Source organism: Rissa tridactyla, chromosome W (genome assembly GCF_028500815.1).
Source record: "Rissa tridactyla isolate bRisTri1 chromosome W, bRisTri1.patW.cur.20221130, whole genome shotgun sequence".
In the NCBI taxonomy this organism is placed as follows: domain Eukaryota; kingdom Metazoa; phylum Chordata; class Aves; order Charadriiformes; family Laridae; genus Rissa; species Rissa tridactyla.
Genome location: NC_071496.1, coordinates 4,420,364 through 4,441,969, shown reverse-complemented (window position 1 = coordinate 4,441,969; position 21,606 = coordinate 4,420,364). Strand labels below are relative to the sequence as shown.

The 21,606-nt window shown below is 46.1% G+C and overlaps 1 protein-coding gene across 3 annotated transcripts in view; it reads left to right on the top strand.

The window, feature by feature from the left end:
* LOC128902025 (katanin p60 ATPase-containing subunit A-like 2) overlaps positions 1-21,548 on the top strand; it is a 39,175-nt gene extending 17,627 nt beyond the window's left edge. For all 3 annotated transcript variants that reach the window (XM_054184309.1, XM_054184307.1, XM_054184308.1), the window contains 7 exons: positions 506-569; positions 3,315-3,433; positions 9,870-9,961; positions 11,875-11,985; positions 19,527-19,689; positions 20,655-20,757; positions 21,089-21,548. In XM_054184309.1, the coding sequence (XP_054040284.1) occupies positions 506-569; positions 3,315-3,433; positions 9,870-9,961; positions 11,875-11,985; positions 19,527-19,689; positions 20,655-20,757; positions 21,089-21,228 (792 nt within the window). In that variant the 3' untranslated portion in view covers positions 21,229-21,548. The remainder of the gene's footprint in view (positions 1-505; positions 570-3,314; positions 3,434-9,869; positions 9,962-11,874; positions 11,986-19,526; positions 19,690-20,654; positions 20,758-21,088) is intronic.
* Positions 21,549-21,606: the final 58 nt, after the last annotated feature.

The window sequence follows — 21,606 nt, the reverse complement described above, 5'->3', positions numbered from 1 at the left end:
CGCTAAATAGTCTTGAGAAAACCAGTGTTGGGCTCGTTAGAATTCTCCTTGTCATTACAGAGTTCTCACTATTTCTGTGCTTTTGTAGGCAGTTCATATTAGAACTGTTCCTGTTTCATCTGACAGTTGCATACGCATTCTCCTGTAGGAAAATGGCCTTTTAATATTAAAATTGTAACTGTTGGGTCCTATTCTTTGGCATCTCTGGCAATGTAAGAGGCGCTGGATTTGGTCTACGTGAATTCAATGGAAAATGACTTCTAGAAGAGAATATGAAAGCGATTGCATTTGAGGAATTCACTTAGAACAGATTTCAAATGGTAAATGCAGTATTTTTCTCAGTATTCGGATATATAATATTGTTTTGGAGGGTTTTTATCCCCGTCCCTTCAAATTTCGTAGGTTTCCTGAATGCGTTAGGAGCAGTGGGGTGGGGGTTAGAATCCTTTGTATTTTGTTATAGATGATACATTTTTAATCCCTGAAATTTTTTTTGTTTCCACAGTACCCCCAGCTGTTTACAGGCATTCTGTCTCCTTGGAAAGGATTATTGCTGTATGGACCACCAGGTATGGAGAGCTTTATCCCATATCCACTTGTTCATCACTGCTTCTGGTTTAGTCCCGTGGATGCATCATTCATGCTAATTAGATCAAATGTGTTAATAAAGAAGATGTTCTGTAATGTGAAATAAAAGGAGACAATGTTGGATGACTCCAGCTCTGGAACCCTCAGCACAAGAAGGACATGGACCTGTTGGAGTGGGTCCAGAGGAGGGCCACGAAGATGATCCAAGGGCTAGAGTATCTCTTCTATGAAGACAGGCTGAGAGAGTTGGGGGTGTTCAACCTGGAGAAGAGAAGGCTCCTGGGAGACCTTACAGCGGCCTTCCAGTACCTGAAGGGGGCCTACAGGAAAGCTGGGGAGGAGCTGTTTACAAGGGCATGTAATGATAGGACAAGGGGCAATGGTTTTAAACTAGAGCAGAGCAGGTTTAGATTAGACATTAGGAAGAAGTTCTTTACAATGAGGGTGGTGAGACACTGGTACAGGTTGCCCAGAGAGGTGGTGGAGGCCCCATCCCTGGAGACATTCAAGGCCAGGCTTGATGAGGCTCTGAGCAATCTGATCTAGTGGAAGATGTCCCTGCGTATTGCAGGGGGGTTGGACCAATTGACCTTTAAAGGTCCCTTCCCACCCAACACATTCTATGATTCTATGACTACATCTGTCTATGACACTCAAACCTGTCCATTTGCCTTTCTCACAACCCTTGACTATTTCTACATCTGAATCTTCCGCAACCAGTACTGGTACTAACCATTCAGAGGAGTGAGAACATATATCTCTGTTTTCACTCAGCTTGGGCCATATTAATCAAGTTTGGCTTGACCTGATCTTACAAAACATCAACAAATCTGGCATGGACTCACCTTCTTAAGGAAAATGTCCATTCTTTCTTCTGCATATGGGGGTAGTTTTAGAGATGGGGTGGAAGTTTTGCCCTCTGCTGTGCCAGCTGGGTGTTTTCCATGTCAGCGCAGCTTCACTGCTCCCTCTGCTCCACCTTGGCACAAGCACTACCGCCGTGAATGTGGCTGGGAGGGGACAGAGGGCACAAGTGCCACTTGATTCAGGTTGCAAAGGCTGTCACTGCAGTAAACCCTATTTGTTCCTGTGAATGCCAGCTGAATATGAGCCAGCAGTGTGCCCAGGTGGCCAAGAAGGCCACCAACATCCTGGCCTGTATCAGGAATAGTGTGTCCAGCAGGACCAAGGCAGTGACCGTCACACTGGTGAAGCCCCACCTCAAGTGCTGTGTCCAGTTTTGTGCCCCTCACCACAAGAAAGACCTTGAGGTGCTGGAGTGGGTCCAGAGAAGGGCAACGGAGCTGGTGAGGGGTCTGGAGCACAAGTCTGGTGAGGAGCGGCTGAGGGAGCTGGGGGTGTTCAGCCTGGAGAAAAGGAGGCTGAGGGGAGACCTTCTCGCTCTCTGCAGCTCCCTGAAAGGAGGGGGTAGCCAGGGGGGGTCGGTCTCTGCTCCCAAGAAACAGGCGATAGGACAAGAGGAAACAGCCTCAAGTTGTGCCAGGGGAGGTTTAGATTGGATATTAGGAAAAATCAGACATTGGAACAGGCTGCCCAGGGAAGTGGTGGAATCGCCATCCCTGGACTAGATGGTCTTTAAAGGTCCCTTCCAACCCAAACGATTCTATGATCACAGAATCACAGAATCTTCAGAGTTGGAAGGGACCTCTAGAGATCATCTAGTCCAACTCCCCTGCTAAAGCAGGATTGCCTAGAGCACATCACTCAGGACTGCATCCAGGCGAGTCTTGAAAATCTCCAGAGAAGGGGACTCCACAACCTCCCTGGACAGCCTGTTCCAGTGCTCTGTCACCCTCACCGTAAAGAAGTTTTTCCGTGTATTTGAACGGAACTTCCTATGTTCTAACTTGTGCCCATTGCCCCTCATCCTGTTACTGGGAACCATTGAAAAGAGCCTGGCACCATCCTCCTTCAACCCACCCTTTAGATACTTGTATGCCATAATAAGGTCTCCCCTCAGCCTTCTCTTCTCCAGGCTAAAGAGTCCCAGCTCTCTCAGCCTTTCCTCATAAGGGAGATGCTCCAGTCCCTCAATCATCTTAGTTGCCCTTCGCTGGACCCGCTCCAGTAGTTCCCTGTCCCTCTTGAACTGGGGAGCCCAGAACTGGATGCAGTATTCCAGTTGTGGCCTCACCAGTGCAGAGTAGAGGGGGAGAATGACCTCCTTTGACCTACTGGCCACACTCTTCCCTGTGCAGCCCAGGATTCCATTGGCCTTTTTGGCAACAAGGGCACATTGTTGGCTCGTGGATAATTTACTGTCTACCAGGAGCCCCAGATCCTTCTCCTCAGAACTACTTCCCAGCAGGTCCACCCCTAACCTATACTGGTGCTTAGCATTCTTCCTCCCCAGGTGGAGGACCTTGCACTTGCTTTTGTTGAACCTCATTAGGTTCCTCTCTGCCCAGCTCTCCAGCCTGTCCAGGTCACGCTGGATGGCAGCACGACCCCCTGCAGTGTCAGCCACCCCTCCCAGTTTGGTATCATCAGCAAACTTGCTGAGGATACACTCTGTCCCATCATCCAGGTCATTAATGAATATAGTGAACAAAATTGGACCGAGTATTGACCCCAATGAGCCATGATTCTATGACTTTTTCTATTTTAATGGTTTTATCTGACCGATAGTGGAATGAGGGGAATTATTCAAACGTTCCCATTGTATTTCTTTAGAGAGTTCATTTCTTCCATGCTGCTGTTGGTAGGTACTGGAAAAACTTTGCTTGCTAAGGCTGTTGCCACAGAATGCAATACAACCTTTTTCAACATATCAGCATCCACCATCGTCAGCAAATGGAGGGGGGATTCAGAAAAACTTGTCCGGGTAAGAATTATTATCTTATTCGTTACACTTTAACAAACATCAGGTTTCCACTTAAAGAACTGGAGTTTAACACAGAACTGGAAAACGAGTATTCTGCTGATATTCATAGTCTTTCCTGTCTTGGACAAAACACGGGACTCTTGTTCATATCTAGCTCTTAAAATGAGAATAAATCACTTCTGCAGAAGTCTCACGATGGATTCTTGCTGTGGAATTTTAGTTCTATAACATAAGATGAAGCAGATGACCAAATCTTTGGCAGCAAAGATTTTTGACTCACTGAATAGTAGACAGGCAGTTCCTAATTAAGAAACTGTTTGCTTAGTGACCCTTTCAAAGCACTTCACATCCTTTCTGCATGGCTCAGCTCCTCAGCTCCCTACAAAATCTTATTTAGACTCCCAAATTCCCTACTTTTCTTAGTCTTCAGGGCACAGAATTGGCAAAGAATTCCCTCCTCACAAAGATCTTAGAGTCAAACACAGATGTAATGTTGTTTTAAGGAAGCTAGTTTGATGGGAAATGTATTTTTTGCATATAGTCTAGGAAGTTGCATGCATGGCTCAACTGTGGTACAAAAGAATTCAGGGATTCAGGTGTCACATCCTTGCCTTAAGATGCCCATCCTGATCTCTCTGTAATGTCCACCGTTTCGGTGTAAGAATTCCACAAGCTCTGAGCTTTTCTTTACGCTCATCTCTTAGGCTGCGCTTCGGATAGATACAGAGCTCTTGAAAATGAACAATCGTAACAGATTGCGCTCGGCGAATGGCACTACAAGCATTGTTAATCGCTCCTGAAATTCAGGCAATGTCTCCAACACGTAGTTATTCTTCATGTGTCCTTTTGTCCTTTAAAATGGCACATTTTTCTTCTGACATTCGCCTCCTATGTTATTGATCCTCTCGACATCTGCCTCAGTAGCTTCCTCGAAGTTCCCCTTCTTCAGGAGTAGGGATGGGACGGTCTGGTTTTTGACACCGCTGTCCCAAAGGAGTTTTGTGAACATGCTGCAGCGTTTGCAATGATGCTGAATGAGACAGGAAAGGAGAGGCGGAGGAGTGGCCCTGTGTATTAGAGAACGCTATGAGAGCTCAGAAATCAAGTGCAGTGATGATGGGGTGGAGAGTGTTTGGATTAGGTTAAGGGCCGATAAAGCTGATATCGCTGTGGGAGTCTGCTATAGACCTCCCAACCAAAGCAGTGAGGCGGACGAAGCTTTCTATAAGGAGCTGGGGGAAATCTGGCGGTCACTTGCCGTTGTTCTTGTGGGGGACTTTAACCTCCCGGATATCTGCTGGGAATACAACACAGCAGAGAGGGAACAATCCAGGAGGTTCCTGGAATGTGTGGAAGATAACTTCCTCACACAGCTGGTAAGTGAGCCGACCAGGGAAGGTGCCCTCCTGGACCTGCTTCTTGTGAACAGGGAAGAACTTGTGGGGGAAGTAAAGGTTGGTGGCTGCCTAGGGCACAGTGATCATGAGATGATCGAATTTCTGATTCTTGGGGAAACAAGGAGAGGGGTTAGTAAAACTGCCACCTTAGACTTCTGGAGGGCAAACTTTGATGTGTTCAGAAGACTGCTGGACAAAATCCCTTGGGAGGCTGCCCTGAAGGATATAGGAGCCCAGGAAGGCTGGACATTCTTCAAGAGAGAAGTCTTAAAGGCACAGGAGCAGGCTGTACCTGTGTGCCGAAAAACAAGTAGGCGGGGAAGGAGACCGGCCTGGCTAACTAGGGACCTTTGGCTGGACCTCAAGAACAAAAGGAGAGTCCATGACCTCTGGAAGAGGGGGCAGGTCTCTCATGAAGACTATAAGGATATAGCAAAAATATGCAGGGAGAAAATTAGGGGAGCCAAAGCGCAGCTAGAGCTCAACCTAGCTACAGCTGTTAAGGATAACAAAAAATGTTTCTGTAAATTCATTAACAACAAAAGGAGGATTAGGGAAAAATCTCCCTCCCTTACTGGATGCAGAGGGAAACATAGTCACAAAGGCTGAGGAAAAGGCTGAGGTGCTCAATGCCTACTTTGCCTCAGTCTTTAGCAGTGGAACGAGCTGTTCCCTGGGCACCCAGCCGCGTGAGCTGGGAGACAGGGAGGGGAAGCTGAACGAGATCATCGCAATTAAAGAGGAAGTGATCAGTGACCTGCTACACCACTTGGATGCGCACAAGTCTATGGGACCGGATGGGTTACATCCAAGAGTGCTGAAAGAGTTGGCAGACGTGCTCGCCAAGCCACTTTCCATTATCTACCTGAAGTCATGGCTAACTGGGGAGGTCCCAATGGCCTGGAGGGGAGCAAATGTAGCGCCCATCTACAAAAAAGGCAGAAAGGAGGATCCGGGAAACTATAGGCCTGTCAGTCTGACCTCGGTAGCAGGGAAGGTCATGGAGCAGATCATCTTGAATGCCATTACAAGTCATATAATGGACAAGCAGGGGATCAGGCCTAGTCAGCATGGGTTTATGAAAGGCAGGTCCTGCCTGACCAACCTGATCTCCTTCTATGACAAGATGACCAGATTATTGGATAAGGGAAAGGCTGTGGACATTGTCTACCTAGACTTTCGAAAAGTATTTGACACTGTCCCCCGTAGAATTCTCAGGGAAAAACTGGCAGCTCATGGCCTGGATGAGCATACGATCTGCTGGATCAAGCTGGATGGGCGGTCCCAAAGAGTGGTGGTCAATGGAGTTAAATCCAGCTGGCGGCCGGTCACAAGCGGTGTCCGTCAGGGCTCGGTGTCGGGACCATTTCTGTTTAACATCTTTATTGATGACCTTGATAAGGACATAGAGTGTATCATCAGCAAGTTTGCAGATGACACCAAGCTAAGCGGGAGTGTTGATCTGCATGAGGATAGGGAGGCTCTACAGAGAGACTTGGATAGGTTGGACCGATGGGCCAATGCTAACAGTATGAGCTTCAACGAGGCCAAGTGCCAGGTCCTGCACTTGGGCCACAGCAACCCCAGGCATCGCTATGGGCTTGGGGAAGTGTGGCTGGAGAGCTGCCTGGCAGAAAAGGACCTGGGGGTTCTAATTGACAAGCGGCTGAACATGAGCCAGCAGTGTGCCCAGGTGGCCAAGAGGGCCAATGGCATCCTGGCTTGTATTAGAAATAGTGTGACCAGCAGAAGGAGGGAGGTGATTGTCCCCCTGTACTCAGCACTGGTGAGGCCACACCTTGAGTATTGTGTCCAGTTCTGGGCACCTCAATACGAGAGAGATATCGAGGTGCTGGAGCGAGTGCAGAGGAGGGCAACGAAGCTGGTGAAGGGCCCCGAGAATAAATCTGATGAGGAGCGATTGAAGGAGCTGGGACTGTTTAGTTTGAGGAAGAGGAGGCTGAGGGGGGACCTCATCGCTCTCTACAACTACTTGAAAGGCCATTGTAGAGAGGTTGATGCTGGTCTCTTTTTTTTTTTTTTTTTTTTTTTTTTTGGAAGGGACCTCTAGAGATCATCTAGTCCAACTCCCCTGCTAGAGCAGGGTTGCCTAAAGCACATCCCTCAGGACTGCATCCAGGCGGGTCTTGAAAATCTCCAGAGAAGGGGACTCCACAACCTCCCTGGGCAGCCTGTTCCAGTGCTCTGTCACCCTCACCGTAAAGAAGTTTTTCCGTGTATTTGAACGGAACTTCCTATGTTCTAGCTTGTGCCCATTACCCCTTGTCCTGTCGCTGGGAACCATTGAAAAGAGCCTGGCTCCGTCCTCCTTAAACCCACCCTTTAGATACTTGTAAACATTAATCAGGTCCCCCCTCAACCTTCTCTTCTCCAGGCTAAAGAGTCCCAGCTCTTTCAGCCTTTCCTCATAAGGGAGGTGCTCCAGTCCCACAATCATCTTGGTTGCCCTACGCTGGACTCGCTCCAGTAGTTCCCTGTCCCTCTTGAACTGGGGAGCCCAAAACTGGACACAGTACTCCAGTTGTGGCCTCACCAGTGCAGAGTAGAGGGGAAGAATGACCTCCCTCGACCTACTGGCCACAGTCTTCCCTATGCAGCCCAGGATGCCATTGGCCTTCTTGGCGACAAGGGCACACTGCTGGCTCATGGATAATTTGCTGTCTACCAGGACCCCCAGGTCCTTCTCCTCAGAGCTGCTTCCCAGCATGTCCGCCCCTAACATATACTGGTGTTTGGCATTCTTCCTTCCCAGGTGCAGGACCCTACACTTGCTTTTGTTGAACCTCATTAGGTTCTTCTCTGCCCAGCTCTCCAGCCTGTCCAGGTCACGTTGGATGGCAGCACGGCCCTCTGGAGTGTCGGCCACCCCTCCCAGCTTGGTATCATCAGTGAACTTGCTGAGGATACACTCTGTCCCCTCATCTAGGTCATTAATGAATATATTGAACAAAATTGGTCCAAGTATTGACCCCTGAGGGACACCACTCGTTACAGGCCTCCAACTGGACTCTGTGCCGCTGATCACAACCCTCTGGGTTCTGTCACTCAGCCAGCTCTCGATCCACCTCACTGTCACCTCGTCTAGCCCATACTTCCTCAGCTTCCTAATGAGGATGTTATGGGAGACAGTGTCAAAAGCCTTGCTAAGGTCAAGGTAGATGACATCTACGGCTCTCCCCTCATCCAGCCAACCCGTTATAACATCATAGAAAGCTATCAGATTGGTCAGGCATGATTTGCCCTTGGTAAATCCATGCTGACCACTTCCAATAACTTCCTGTTCCTCTATGTGTTTGGAGACGACATCCAGAATGAGTCGCTCCATTACCTTCCCAGGGACAGAGGTGAGACTAACCGGCCTGTAGTTCCCTGGGTCCTCCTTCTTGCCTTTTTTGAAGATTGGAGTGACGTTAGCCTTCCTCCAGTCCTCAGGCACCTCTCCTGTTCCCCATGACCTTGCAAAGACAATGGAGAGTGGTCTAGCGATAACATCTGCCAGCTCTCTCAGCACTCGCGGGTGCATCCCGTCAGGGCCCATGGATTTATGAATGTCCAGCTTGGCCAAGTGGTCTCTGACTCTCTGTCTCTTCTGGCTCTCTGTCTCTTCTCACAGGTAATTAGCGATAGAACAAGAGGCAATGGGTTCAAGCTGCAGCAGGGTAGGTTTAGGCTGGACATAGGAAAAAATTCTTCCCAGAAAGAGTGGTCAGACACTGGAATAGGCTGCCCAGGGAGGTGGCGGAGTCACCATCCCTGGATGTGTTTAAGACTCGTTTAGATGTGGTGTTAAGGGATATGGTGTAAGGGAGAACTTTGTAGAGTGGAGTTGATGGTTGGACTTGATGATCCCAAGGGTCTTTTCCAACCTAAATGATTCTATGATTCTATGAATTTGTGGCGCTTCCCCCTTAGTTGAGTTTTTTGGCAGAATCCAGCAACGAAATAAGATTGTGGATTGGGACAGCTCGGAGAAAAATATTGTGTGAATTTATATCCTAAAATGACATGAGGCTGGCGCAGGCGTTCTCTGAAGTTGTGTGAAGTATAAGCGGGTTTTTTTTGTCATCTGGAGAAACGTTCGCTCATCCCGTTTTCCTCAGTTCTCAGCTGTATTGGTGTGATTTTATATTTTACATTTGTAGGAAACTTGCAAAGTGGTCACGGACTACGTGTGACTCCAGGCAAATAATTTAAACACGGTGCTTCATATCCAAAGTGTAGGAAACAATATATATATCGTTTTAAATTTGGGGGTTTTTTTAAGTGTTCAGATTAAAAAGTGCTGGATTAATATATATTGTGAATGGTATTTATTTCAAAACTCAAAGAACGCTTAACTGAAGAAGCACTGACAATGTTTTTACTGCTAATACAAGCCTCTCCGTGTTCACAGAAAAATAGATGAAACTTCTTTCCCAGAAGGGCAGACCCGGATTTTGTGTGTCAGCTTAGTATTTCATTTTTTAATCTTGATTGTTCAAGCAGTTTATGGTTGGGTGTTTTTTTTTTTTTCACCAGGAAAAACATAAGAACTGCCTGATGGTTATCAGGAGAATCAGTCCATTTTCTTTCATTACGGTTCAGCTGATTTCTAATTTTTCATTATTTTTTTTTCTCAAATCCTTATTTAAAAAACTACAAATGGAGCAACAACAAAAGACGGACCTTTAATCTCTGATAACAATTTAGGAGTTCCCAGAATCCTCTGATGGATCATTTTCTTCTATCCCATTATTCGCAGGGTATTCTGATAGGATTTAGCCAGAAAGATTTATATATAAAGACAGGATTACGAGCCTGTGTTCTTTATATCTCCTTTACAAACCTTTCAGAATTTGAGAGGATTCGGGGATCCTCAGCCTACCCAGAGCTTTTTCCCAACAGATAGCCCTTTTTGTCCTGGAAGTTTGGAATATGGGTACTGTTATTTATCCGCTATGCCAGTTGGCACTTAATGCCTTTTTGTGTTAATATTCTTGTTAATCTTGTCTGTCATGTTTACTCTTCTCTCTAAACAGGTATTATTTGAGCTTGCCCGGTACCATGCTCCTTCCACAATTTTCTTGGATGAGCTGGAGTCAGTTATGAGTCAAAGAGGGACTATTTCTGGGTAACTGATGAGACCACTTCCTATGGCTTTAGGAGAATATTTCTCCTCCTTTTACTGCATCTTTTCACTAGTGTGCGTGTGTGTTCGGGTGCTGACCAACCTTTCATCGTACAGTGTACCCGTTAGAAACAAATCTTTGCTAAACTAAAGCCTGAGGCTATGCCGTAAACATCAACCGGAGCATGACCGGGCCCCTGAAAGTCTTGTCTTTTAGATTTTGTTGACATTATAATTGCTTTGAGTGATAATGGTAATTTTCACGACTTTTTAAGTATTTTTTCCTCTGTTCTGGTGTCAGCGTTAGGAGCCTCGCGGTGTGTTATTGTCAGAATCAGCTCCGAAAGCGCTGCGTGATGGGAGCGTTGCATACGCTGGGGGGATTTAAAGAGCGAGATGTAGCGGTCGTTTCGGCCGCAGTAGATGAGATCAGCAGAGAAGCAAGCGTGAAAGGCAGGTTGTGTGAAGATCAGCAAGGGACTGTGGGTCCAGCAAGACTGTGAGAAGGAGGGAGGTGCAAGAGCGTATAACTGCTGGTGCTGCACTTTATTTCCACTTCAAATCCCTTATTTTAAAGGCAGTGGTGGGGGGGGAAACAACAGATGATTTGTTAGAAGCGAATGAGAAGCAGCTGATTTTAGGACGCTTTGGACAGGCTTGGGCGTAGCAGGGTAAGATGGAGTGTACGCGGTGGAATGGCATTTTCGTTAATGGGACAAATTTTGGTGACGTTGTCGGGACTTCCAGGTGCAGGAAATGGGAGGATGTCGTTATTGTCATCCATGGTGTACCCAGTTTATCGTTAAAAAACAGATTGCAAAGGTTAGGGATGGGGAAGAAGCAGGAGAAATATAAAAATATTGTTATAACCATTAGGAGTCCATTACAGGGGATTTTATGTACTGTAAATTATATACTCACAAAGATTTATAAATAGATATCATGAAGATACAACTTGTAATAATTGTCAGTTAATAGCTGTAGATTATGGGCCAAATTTTGCCTTCATATATACTTCTAAAAGCTCTCATTAACACCACTGGATTATATATTTTAATAAGGATTTTTATCTAAGATTATGTAGTTACTTTTACATATCCTGATGAAATATTGACTTGGCACCGACGCGCGGAGGCCTTTGCAGAAATAAGCCATTAAACCTGAATTGTAGCTCTTACCATCTAAGGCCCTGGTGTTGTCTCTGGGTTTGATCCAGGAGTTTCCAAGAGAACTCCACATCCGGGACCCAGCGCTCAAACTGGTTTCCTGCAAAAATGGATTACCTGGGGCAGGGCCAGAATTCTTTGCGTTTTGCTGAAGTTCCCCTTCTCTTTTTGAGGAAGGATCCTTTCTGGGGTGGTCGCTGCCCTGTTTTTAAATTCGTTTCGATGCAGCGTCTTTTTCTTTCGATGGAACTGTTTTGCTTTTGATAGAATATTTTGCAAGATATTGAATTCAGTCGGTGTGTCTTCTTGTGGCCACTTAACATTCACTCACTGGAAAATGCCAGTAGTTGCCCAGAATAGGTAGGGGTGTTAGTTATTTAATTAAAACTATCGCATTAAAAAAAATTCTCTTACGTAGATCAAACAATCAAAGCCTTAGATGTTTTCCAGTAAGCATCAACATTGCATGGATTATGAACAACATTAATATGAATAAAAAAATAAAACTGAATACTTTCTTTGGATCCAGTAATAGTGAATTCTCCTCACTTTAATGCACCCAAAAGAGTCCATTTAAGTAATCATTAGAAAGCTTGATTTTAATGCTTGGATGTTAGCTAATGGAGCTTAATCATGCTTTGAACTGGGGCAAAACTGTGACAAGGGCTCAGTTGCTGTGAATGACACTGTATAAATAAAGATGATTACTTTAATGCACTGAGCAAATAATATTTCTCTGAATCTTGGTAGCGGTGAACACGAAGGAAGTCGGCGGATGAAAACAGAATTACTGGTGCAGATGGATGGCTTGGCCCGATCTGATGATCTTGTATTTGTTTTAGCAGCTTCCAATCTGCCATGGTAAGAGATCCAGAGAGTACATTTTGAATACATTTGCATGAGCTTCTAAGCACAGATAAAGATTTTATTTAGACTTTTGCAGCAAAAGCCTTGATATTTGGTTAAAGCATTTAAAGATTAATTTGGAGCTTTTACTTTTAAACTCTACAATTCTTGCTATTTGTGCCACATGAGAATAATCCGTAATAAAGTCAACATATGCTGGTGCTACCAGCTGCTAATATTTAAAATGGAGTATTTGACTTTAGAGGCAAGTTATTTACTATGTTTAAGTTAAGAAGGGTTTCAGCCTGGAACTGTAAGGTGCTTAAAACATCTAGTGCTTAGAAGGATACTCCATAAATAGGAATGTTGGATTTTATTGGTATCGAATGTGACTTTTAACAGTTGAGGGACAAAATTCTTCAGTTTCTTTAACATAATTTAGAACAGAAGAATAAGATTGGAACTGGGGCGCTTCATCCTGTTGGTTCTCAAAACGGGCAGGACACGGTGTTGAGAACACGACAGCCAGGAGAGGACGAGGGAGGGAGGTAATACGTTGTGTGACGACTGTGGATGCTGGGGGGAGTCCAACAGACAGCAGAAAATGGCCAGCTCGTGTGTTCTCCTTGAAGAGCGTCTCCCATGGCCACTGTCAGAAGCCAGCATGTTGATCCGGCTTGATCACTCATCTGAACTAGTCTAGCGTGTCTCTTTCTTTCATGCGAAACATTATCAAATGGTGGCAAATGGTACCTGGGGAAAACGACGACTGTTGGTTAAACACAGATATTTTTAACAGTCTAATTTGTAGCTCGCTAATCATTTTCCAGAACGGGAGACAACGCTTGTACGGGGAGTTGAAGCACACTGATGATGGGCTTGTTTTTGAAGTTCGTTTTCATAGGTCTGGAACTAGTCTGTGGATTTCTGCCTGCCCCAAGATTCCCCCTGTCCCTGGGCTACCGATCCGTGAAATCTTCATTAGAAGAACATCCTTTCCTGCTGAGAAATCTGCGCGTTGAAAGCAGAGGGGAACCTCAGCAAAATAAACTGTGCAAATTATCTGTTCGGTGAGGGACAGTCTTGGAGGCAGACGTCTGCAAAAAGATGAGTTAGGCATAAGGAGAGTTTTATTCTTCCTTTCCCTGAAGTAAACATGAAGCAGAGAAATAGGAGGTGTCTGCTGGGGGCAGACTGTCTGCCTAACGTTTTTGCAGTTTGCTGATCATCATAGCACTGAGGTCTTTCTTGATGTCCATGTCCCCAAAGGCACACGGACCTACGGGCCTATTCACCTCTTACATGTTGAGGTGGTCAAGCTAGGAGTCTGAAGAGGAGAAGACCTGTTTCTAGGGAGCTTCAAACCATGGTTTGGGAGAAATGACCTTGTGTGAGCAGCAGCTCAGCAGCATTTCGAGCGGCGATACTTGAAATTTGTCTGAAAAGCACGTTGTTCATTGACGGGACGCTTGCCCAGCTCCGCAGTGTGACAGCAGAGCAGGGCATCCAAAACTGGCTGGGAGCAAGTGAGGGCTCCACACCCACAAAACCACAGGCTTCATTCCTGGGTGGTTGTTTTTCACAATTAGAGATTTTTGGCTGGTTCTTGTGAGGTTGCCAAAGGAGATGTGTTGGAAGAGCCTTTCTCTGTGACTGGAGGACTTTGGGCTGTGATCAGCGGGCTGTAGGAAGTGTCCGGGTCTGAATGATGCAGCGTGTGTATCCACAGCACCTTGCCGTTGAGTACGTATGAAAAAGCATCAACTCCCAGTGCGTAGTTTATTTTGTGTAACGTACAAATGTTTCTTGGTCATGACACACCACCTAACGTTCTCTCGCAAAGTTTGTGGTAACAACACTCCATCATCTTTCATTAATTTTGTGGGCAGTGTTCACCTCACATAATTTTGGCACCTAAAGTAGAAGGGAAGTTTCCTCTGCTGTGAGACAGTCAACAGCAGATGACACCAAGCTGAGTGGTGCGGTTGATGTGCCTGAGGGACAGGATGCCATCAAGAGGGACCTGGATAGGCTTGAGAATTGGGCCCCTGTGAACTTCATGAGTTCAAGTGCAGGGTCCTGCACCTGGATCACAGCAATCCCAAGCACAAATCCAGGCTGAGCAGAGAATGGATGGAGAGCAGCCCTGAGGAGAACGTCTTGGGGGTGTTGGAGCAGGGCCAGAGGAGGCCCCGGAGATGCTGGGAGGGCTGGAGCCCCTCTGCTGTGAGGACAGGCTGAGAGAGTTGGGGGGGTTCAGCCTGGAGAAGAGAAGGCTCCGGGGAGACCTTCGAGCCCCTTCCAGTCCCTAAAGGGGGTTTATAAGATGGGAACAAACTTTTTAGAGGGCCTGTTGTGATAGGACAAGGGGTGATGGTTTTAAAGTAAAGGAGGGGACATTGAGACTAGATAGAAGGAAGAAATTTTGTATGTAGAGGGTGTTGAAAGCCTGGCCCAGGTTGCCCAGAGAGGTGGTAAATGCTCCATCCCTGGAAACATTTCTGGTCAGGCTGGACAGGGCTTGGAGCAACCCGGTCTAGTGGGAGGTGTCCCTGCTCATGGCAGGGGGTTGGAGTAGATGGCCTTGAAAGGTCCCTTCCACCCCAAACCATTCTGTGATTCTACGACACAACCGATGCAGCAATTCAGAGCAAGTGGCAGAGTCTGTGTGTTGGGTTGGGGGATTTATGCCTTGGACAAACTCATGAATTTAAATCAGTACAAAATCCACCCCATTTTGTGTTACAGTGTCTCCATGAAAGGAACTGAACAGAACTTGATTTAATTATGTTCCAGTTGTGTAAGAAAATGCTGAAAAACAAATAGCTACTGTACGTGTGAATATTTAAGTTTGAAAGATAATTAATATATTAATAAGTCCTTCATCTCTTTGTGGTTCATTACTGATACACTGTAAATGTTTATGTTATTGTAGCATCGTTATCCTTTTAGAAAGAGAAACTCCGAGCAATGCATTACACCTTTCCGTGGTCTTCTCCTGAATTACCCTGCCAGTAGCTAAGCCTCACATGTAATGCTGCAGCATGGCAGTATTAAAAAGGCTCGGATGTCTTTAGAGGATCCGTGTCTTCCTACTCTCGCGCAGGGGTTTGAAAGGAAAAATCGGGTATTTGAAGCCCACTGAGGAAGAGGGCAGAGATGACAACCGCTCTGAAGGTCACTGTGTGGCTGGTGCTGGATCTAGGCATCGTGGAAGGGTGTTAAGCCTGAAGCTGACCTCTCTCCGTATGCTTCACTCTCTACATCTACCTGAAAGGAGGGGGTAGCCAGGGGGGGTCGGTCTCTTCTCCCAAGGAACAGGCGATAGGACAAGAGGAAATGGCCTCAGGTTGCACCAGGGGAGGTTTAGCTTGGATATTAGGAAAAATTTCTTCACCGAAAGGGTTGTCAAGCATTGGAACAGGCTGCCCAGGGCAGTGGTGGAGTCACCATCCCTGGAGGTATTTAAAAGCCGGGTAGACGCGGTGCTGAGGGACATGGTTTAGCGGTGGCTTTGTCAGTGTCAGGTTGATGGTTGGACTCAATGATCTGAAAGGTCCCTTCCAACTCAGACAATTCTGTGATTCTGTGATAAGAGATTCCTGCGTGCCTCTTGTTGCTGCGCGTCTGCCTTATGCAACCCATAAACTCTTTCCGGAAAGTCAGGCAAAAATGACAGAGTACAGTTTTGAGTGTGCTACGCAGTTGGTTTTGGATCATTTTGCAATTCTGAAGTGCTAACTTCTGCAAAATTTCGTTCTTTGAAACACCAAAAATGTTTTTTTAAGTTTTTAAAATGACAGGATTTGTATTTTGGGGGAACTGCTCCCACACGAATCTGGCAACCTCTGTTGGTACGAGGGTGGCAGCTGAGCCACTGGGAGCAGCCAGCTCCCACTTCCGTTAAGTTTTATCCTGGTTTCCTTTTGGACTTCCTCAACGTCGCTCACAGGCAGGTTGGATTTTGCCCTTTCTTAAGCAAATCCAACCTATGGATGATGGTTGTCTGGCAGAAGTGTGGCTGACGCTTTAAGGGGTGGCCGAGCGTATGCTCAGAAAGGTGTTTTAGGGGGATGGAAGGTCATGAACATTTTTGTTGAGGCTCACAGCCTTGAGGAATTTGGGATTGTCTGCTTTCAGAGAGGTCGGCGGGGTTTGAACCCCTTTTAAGATCTCAACGATATTTTTACAGTTAATTTTTATGTGTATTAGGCGACGTTCAGCCCTCCTGTAAGACCCCAGACTTCAGCTGCACAGGGATATTTCGTAACAAAAGTCGAGAGCCGAGGTTGTGGCTTCAGAGCGCAGCCCTGTGTTCTCGCAAACATTTGGTGTTAAGCTGGATTTCAAGAGATTTGTTTAACTTGGATCTTTATTGATCATGGGGGAAAGAAACAAAAAAAAAAAATTAGTACCAAGCTGCTTTTAGATGAATGAAAAGAAGCCTAAACAAAGCTCTTTACGCCGTCCTAAGCTGCACTGCAGCCATTGATCTTCCTCGTCAGCCAGCGCTTGCTGCCCAGCCTCGCTTCCCACGACTCATCAGCGAGGCGCTTCCTATTGACAAATCACTCGTTGAAATGATTCAATGTAATTAAATACAATACAGGCCTAATTAGGGAAGAAATAAAGCGATCCTTAACCATGTAGTGAATGTTTCCTAATGTATTAGCGTATTTAATTCGACTTCCATTGCGGTGCTGCTTTCTTCTCCCTCTCCACCCTCAGGGTGGGTCAATCATAGAATGGTTTGGGTTGGAAGGGACCTTTGAAGGCCATCTAGTCCAATCTCCTTGCCATGGGCAGGGACATCTTCAACTAGATCAGGTTGCTCAGAGCCCCGTCCAACCTGGCCTGGAATGTTTTGCGTGGCCAAGATGGGTTCAAGGAGATACGAGCTGCAAAATCCAAATCAGATCTGGGATTGCCCCGTAGCGAGCCTTTGCCATCACTCTCAGCAGGAGAAGAGCAGAGGAGGACGGTGTGGGGAAGCCCTCAGAGGAGCAGGAGAAGACGTGGAGTGAGAACAAGCCCTCAGCTTGGGGGGGCTCTGCCCAGGCCGTCTGCGCGGGAGGACGGGAGGTGGGAAGGGTGAGAAGCTCATTCCTTCTTGGTGCCTTTTCCTCCAGAGCGCTGCGGTGATGATGGCGCTAGGCAGGGGTTAATTCTGGAACCGTCAGCCCTTGTTGCTGTTTCTGAGTTCCCCTCTGGCGTTGCCGAGGTCTCTTAATTTCTACATTAAATGCATTCGTTACCCTTCTCCCTTCTGGAAATGAAAATAGGTGTCTGTCTTGTTTATCGTCATGGTATTTGTGATGGCACGATGCTTCCTGATGCTCCCAAAAGTCACCCACTTTTATAGGCCCTGTACAGCTCTCTGTATGGTTTCATGAGCGTTTCTTAATACTTTTATTGGTTATCGTTTCAGACAATATTTTGGTTGGCTCAGTGCTTATTATTCTATTCTGGTTAATGTCACTTAACCTTGCATTTGATCGCTAACAAAACAATTTAGCAAACAACCTAAACACTTAAGATAACAAAAATATTATGGCTTTATTTTCCTCTTTAGCCAACCAGTGAGGTCACTGTAACCTGGCTGGATAAATAGAGCAAGTTCTGTGTATCAGGGGACTTAATTCCAGAACGTGGCTAGGGAGCTCATGAAATTGGGATCTCGGGGGGGACACCCCAGGAGTGCTCTGAAGCAGGAGAAGTGACGGGAAATGTCATCGTTTAGAGGATTTGTAGGGTATTTGCAGAGACTCTGGCAGTGGTTGTCCTTTGCCTGCAAGGACGGGTTGGAGTACCTGCGCGGGCACCTCTAAAACCCTGAGAACTTTCGCCCTGCTCCCGCAGAGGATGGTAATACGGGTAAATAACAGCCAAGGGGTTGGTCAGCCAGGGAGTGATTATTTCCAGCCAAACAAAGCAATTTTGAGAAGAAGTCGAGCTGAAAAATGCATTTGGAAGGAGAGCGGGGGACTCACGTGGTATTTTGTCCTTTCGGGGTGGGACCCTGTGCGAGAGGCATTGCCCTGAATGTTGGACGGCGTCTTAAACAGCCTAAAAGCATCACTGCTAATATCAATGTACCAACAGCCATTGATTAGCAAACTCTGGTATTTACTTCTGGGATGGATCTGAGTGAATTCCTGTTGTCCTCCGAGTTCCTATGGATCTGGTTTTCTAATCTTCGCTTCCGTTGCCCTTGGCTCGCTGCGTGCGGAACAGCTCTTCCAAACCAAGAGGTCCTTTCCAGGGAAAAAGGTGCTTCTGCTCCTGCTGGCCAGGCGTGCCGAGGTCTGTGGAAATATGGAGATTTGGGAGCCCGTTTTTTGGTTTTCTTTATCATGTGCTATGCCAGGAGAAAACATTTGCTGTTAAAAAATAAGGACAAGTCACCAAAGGTGACAGAAATGAGCTTTGCTGGCGCGCTACAGATCTGTCTTGAATGGGGCCAGCAGAGAAAGATTGGTTCAGCCCTTGGAAGGATCACAGCTCAGCGCAGCTCCTGGAAGGCACTGGAGACTTCCAGAGTGAGTGATTATTTTGTAGCAGCTATTTCTTCTTGAAAATTGTACGGATGACTGGAATACTTGTAGACCGTTCCCATTACACAAGTGCCGAGGGATGGACTGGAGCAGGAATTTGTATTCAGTTGTTGGGTTGTGTTACCCTTAGATTCGAACACTTGGGGGAAAAAACTAGATTAAACTGAACTGTTTGGATGCGCGTCCGAGAGGAGCTGGCGGGCCGGGCGTCCTGACACTCGGTAGACTCTTTGGCACCGGCAAGAAGGACTGTTTCTAGATGGTGATGAAATGCATTGAGAAAACAGAAAGAAACATTCATTTTTTTCTTTCAAGCTTCTTTTGTGCATCACAAGCAAGTAAAAATTGAAGAGTAGCCTTAATCTTTTCTATTTTACCTTTTTCTTTTCCCTTTTTTTTTTTTTTTTTAAGTAAACCACCTTTATCAGTGTTGATGTTGACAGAGTCATGGTTTTTTGGCTCCAGCCTGTCCGTCCTTCACATGATCCTTTTCATACGGGTATTTTCCTTTGTGGCTGTATTATTTTATAATTTGTATTGCAGGAGCAGTCTCAGCTCGACGGCTTGTTCTGCCATGAACACGGCCCTCGCATCCAAGACCTTCCGTCTGTATTTTCTACCTACTAAGCATCCTTTACAAAGTAGCAATTAATTAGTCCTGATGGTGCCCCAGACAGACGATTTGTAGTGTCTCCTTACTAGCAAGGGGAGAAAGGGAGAGGTTGTTACTGATGAGACACGCTGTGGGTGAATACCAGAGCCAGAGACAACTACAACTTCTGAGTGTTAGTGTTAGGACTCATTGTCACGTACCGCTAACATACCGAACAGGAATACACCGGATAATTAATCCTTTTTTTCTTTTTTTTTTTAATTAATTAGGTTGACACAGTTACAAGTGGGATTGAAAAATGTCAGTCCCTGCAGCAAGGCACTTGCTGTCAGCGCCACGTCTCCGCAACGAGACGTGCTGAGATGATTCCTCTCCTCCTTTGCTTGCAGGGAGTTAGATTCCGCCATGCTGCGGCGGTTGGAGAAGAGGATTTTGGTTGACCTCCCCAGTAAAGAGGCACGGCGGGTGATGATCCAGCACTGGCTGCCCCCTCTGAGCAACAGTGGAGGAGTGGAGCTGAGGACGGAGCTGGACTACAGCTTGCTGGGGCAGGTGAGGCAGCAGTGCGGCGGGAACAATGCCCACCTCCGTGCTTAAGGTCTTCCTGGGTGGGAACGGTACACAAGAGTGACATACATCACCCACAGCGGTGGCATTATGTCGCGGCAGACAAAGTCCGGAGGGTTGGGACAGCACCTCCCTGTCCCTCAGCTCGGTTTGAGCCTCCGGCCAAAGGCAGACCAGCGAGACACGGGGCTGAGCGTTTCACCCGGCCGTGGAAACCACTGGTTTCGCACAGCTCTGCTTGCAAACCGGCGTGCGCTCATCCTCTCTGTTGGGCCAACTTTGCAGCCTTAAATACAGGGAGACTTCCAGCAACAGTATATTTTATCACTCTTCTCACCAAGCTGGGAGCACTTCCAATTCATTGGGGTAATGAACAGTTAATTGTGTGGGGAAGGTTTGTCACAGCTCCACTGCTGCAGGAGAAAAAAGCATTTAGACAGTGAAGGGAGTCACTGGAAGCCCAGGCTTTCTTCATTTAGCCCTTTGTCCCATCCTAAAGTCTTTGAAAGGATCTTATAAGTAATTATTTATAAACGTCTTATATTTATAAAGGGCCCAGCTGGCCCTTTTTATTACATCTGTTCACAAAGCCAGTACTGCTCAGGTTTTGTTTCATAAATGCTAATAAGGAAATATAGTTGTTATGATTAACAGGAAAACTGGGAAGGGACACAGAAAGGTGGGTTTTGTTTGACCTACGGAAAATCGCCCTTTAGGAAGAAAATGCCCAGTCTTTTCCTTGCTCCTACAAGGTACCGCGGCCATTCGAAACAAGAATCATACTGTTGAGGGGAGGGTACACATAAATGTGTGTGTGTATATACACACAAACACACTTCAGACAGGAATAGACTTTACACATATTTTATATAAAGCTATATAAAATATACATGCTTGTAAATGCCATTCCTGTGCGAGCTGTAAGCTGTAACGTATCATTCTGATCCCAGGAAACCGAGGGATACTCCGGCTCAGACATAAAACTCGTCTGCAAGGAAGCAGCCATGAGACCAGTGAGGAAAATTTTCGATGCTCTTGAAAATCACCCGCCAGGTACGGCAGCTCCGAGTAGAGAATCCCAGCTGGGAGATGCTGCTCTCCTGCTCTGACTCTGGGAATTATAATTTTAGGCCCAGCAGGTGGAGCTCTGTTATCTGTTTAGAAAAGTTTTAAACTGTGTATTTCTAAAACATCCACCTAAGCGAACATTTCGGAAAATTAGGCCTTTTTTAAAAGCTGTAGCTGCGCTCTGTGCACAAATACAAATTTTCCTTTATCTCACTAAGCTTATTGGTTTTGTATATTAAGTGTTGCATTAGGCAAGGGACATAAAAGAATGTCTTTTGGTAATAATAACAGTATTTAATGATTTTTTTCTTTTTAGGTAACAGTAACTTCCCCGTGATCCGATTAGACACGATCACGACAGCAGATTTCCTGGATGTGATCGCCCACACCAAGCCATCAGCGAAGAACCTAAGCCAGAAGTACACAGCTTGGCAGAGAGAATTTGAGTCAGTTTAAAAAGAAAAAAAAAAAAACCCTAAAAGACTGAAAAACTTCCAACTTTTACTATCCAAAATGGCATCGCCTTGCCTCCAAACGAGCGAATGGTGAAGGGGAAGGAAGTGCTCTTGTTTCCAGGGAAGAGAAGCAGTGACAAACACCAGGGGGAAATCTTCGCTTTCAAAATTTAATTGGAGGGGTGTTTGGTTATTTTTGATTAGCCATTTTCAACGGCCATCCAAAAAAAAACATTCTTCGTGGAAATAACGTAATGGCAGTTGCTGTGTAATGAAGACTCCGGCCTTAATTTTATGGATAAAGACTTAAAAGAGTGCTTGCTTCTCGGTCTTTATTCACGCCAGTTCTTTACGGGTTTGGGGTAGAAGAACCGGAGCA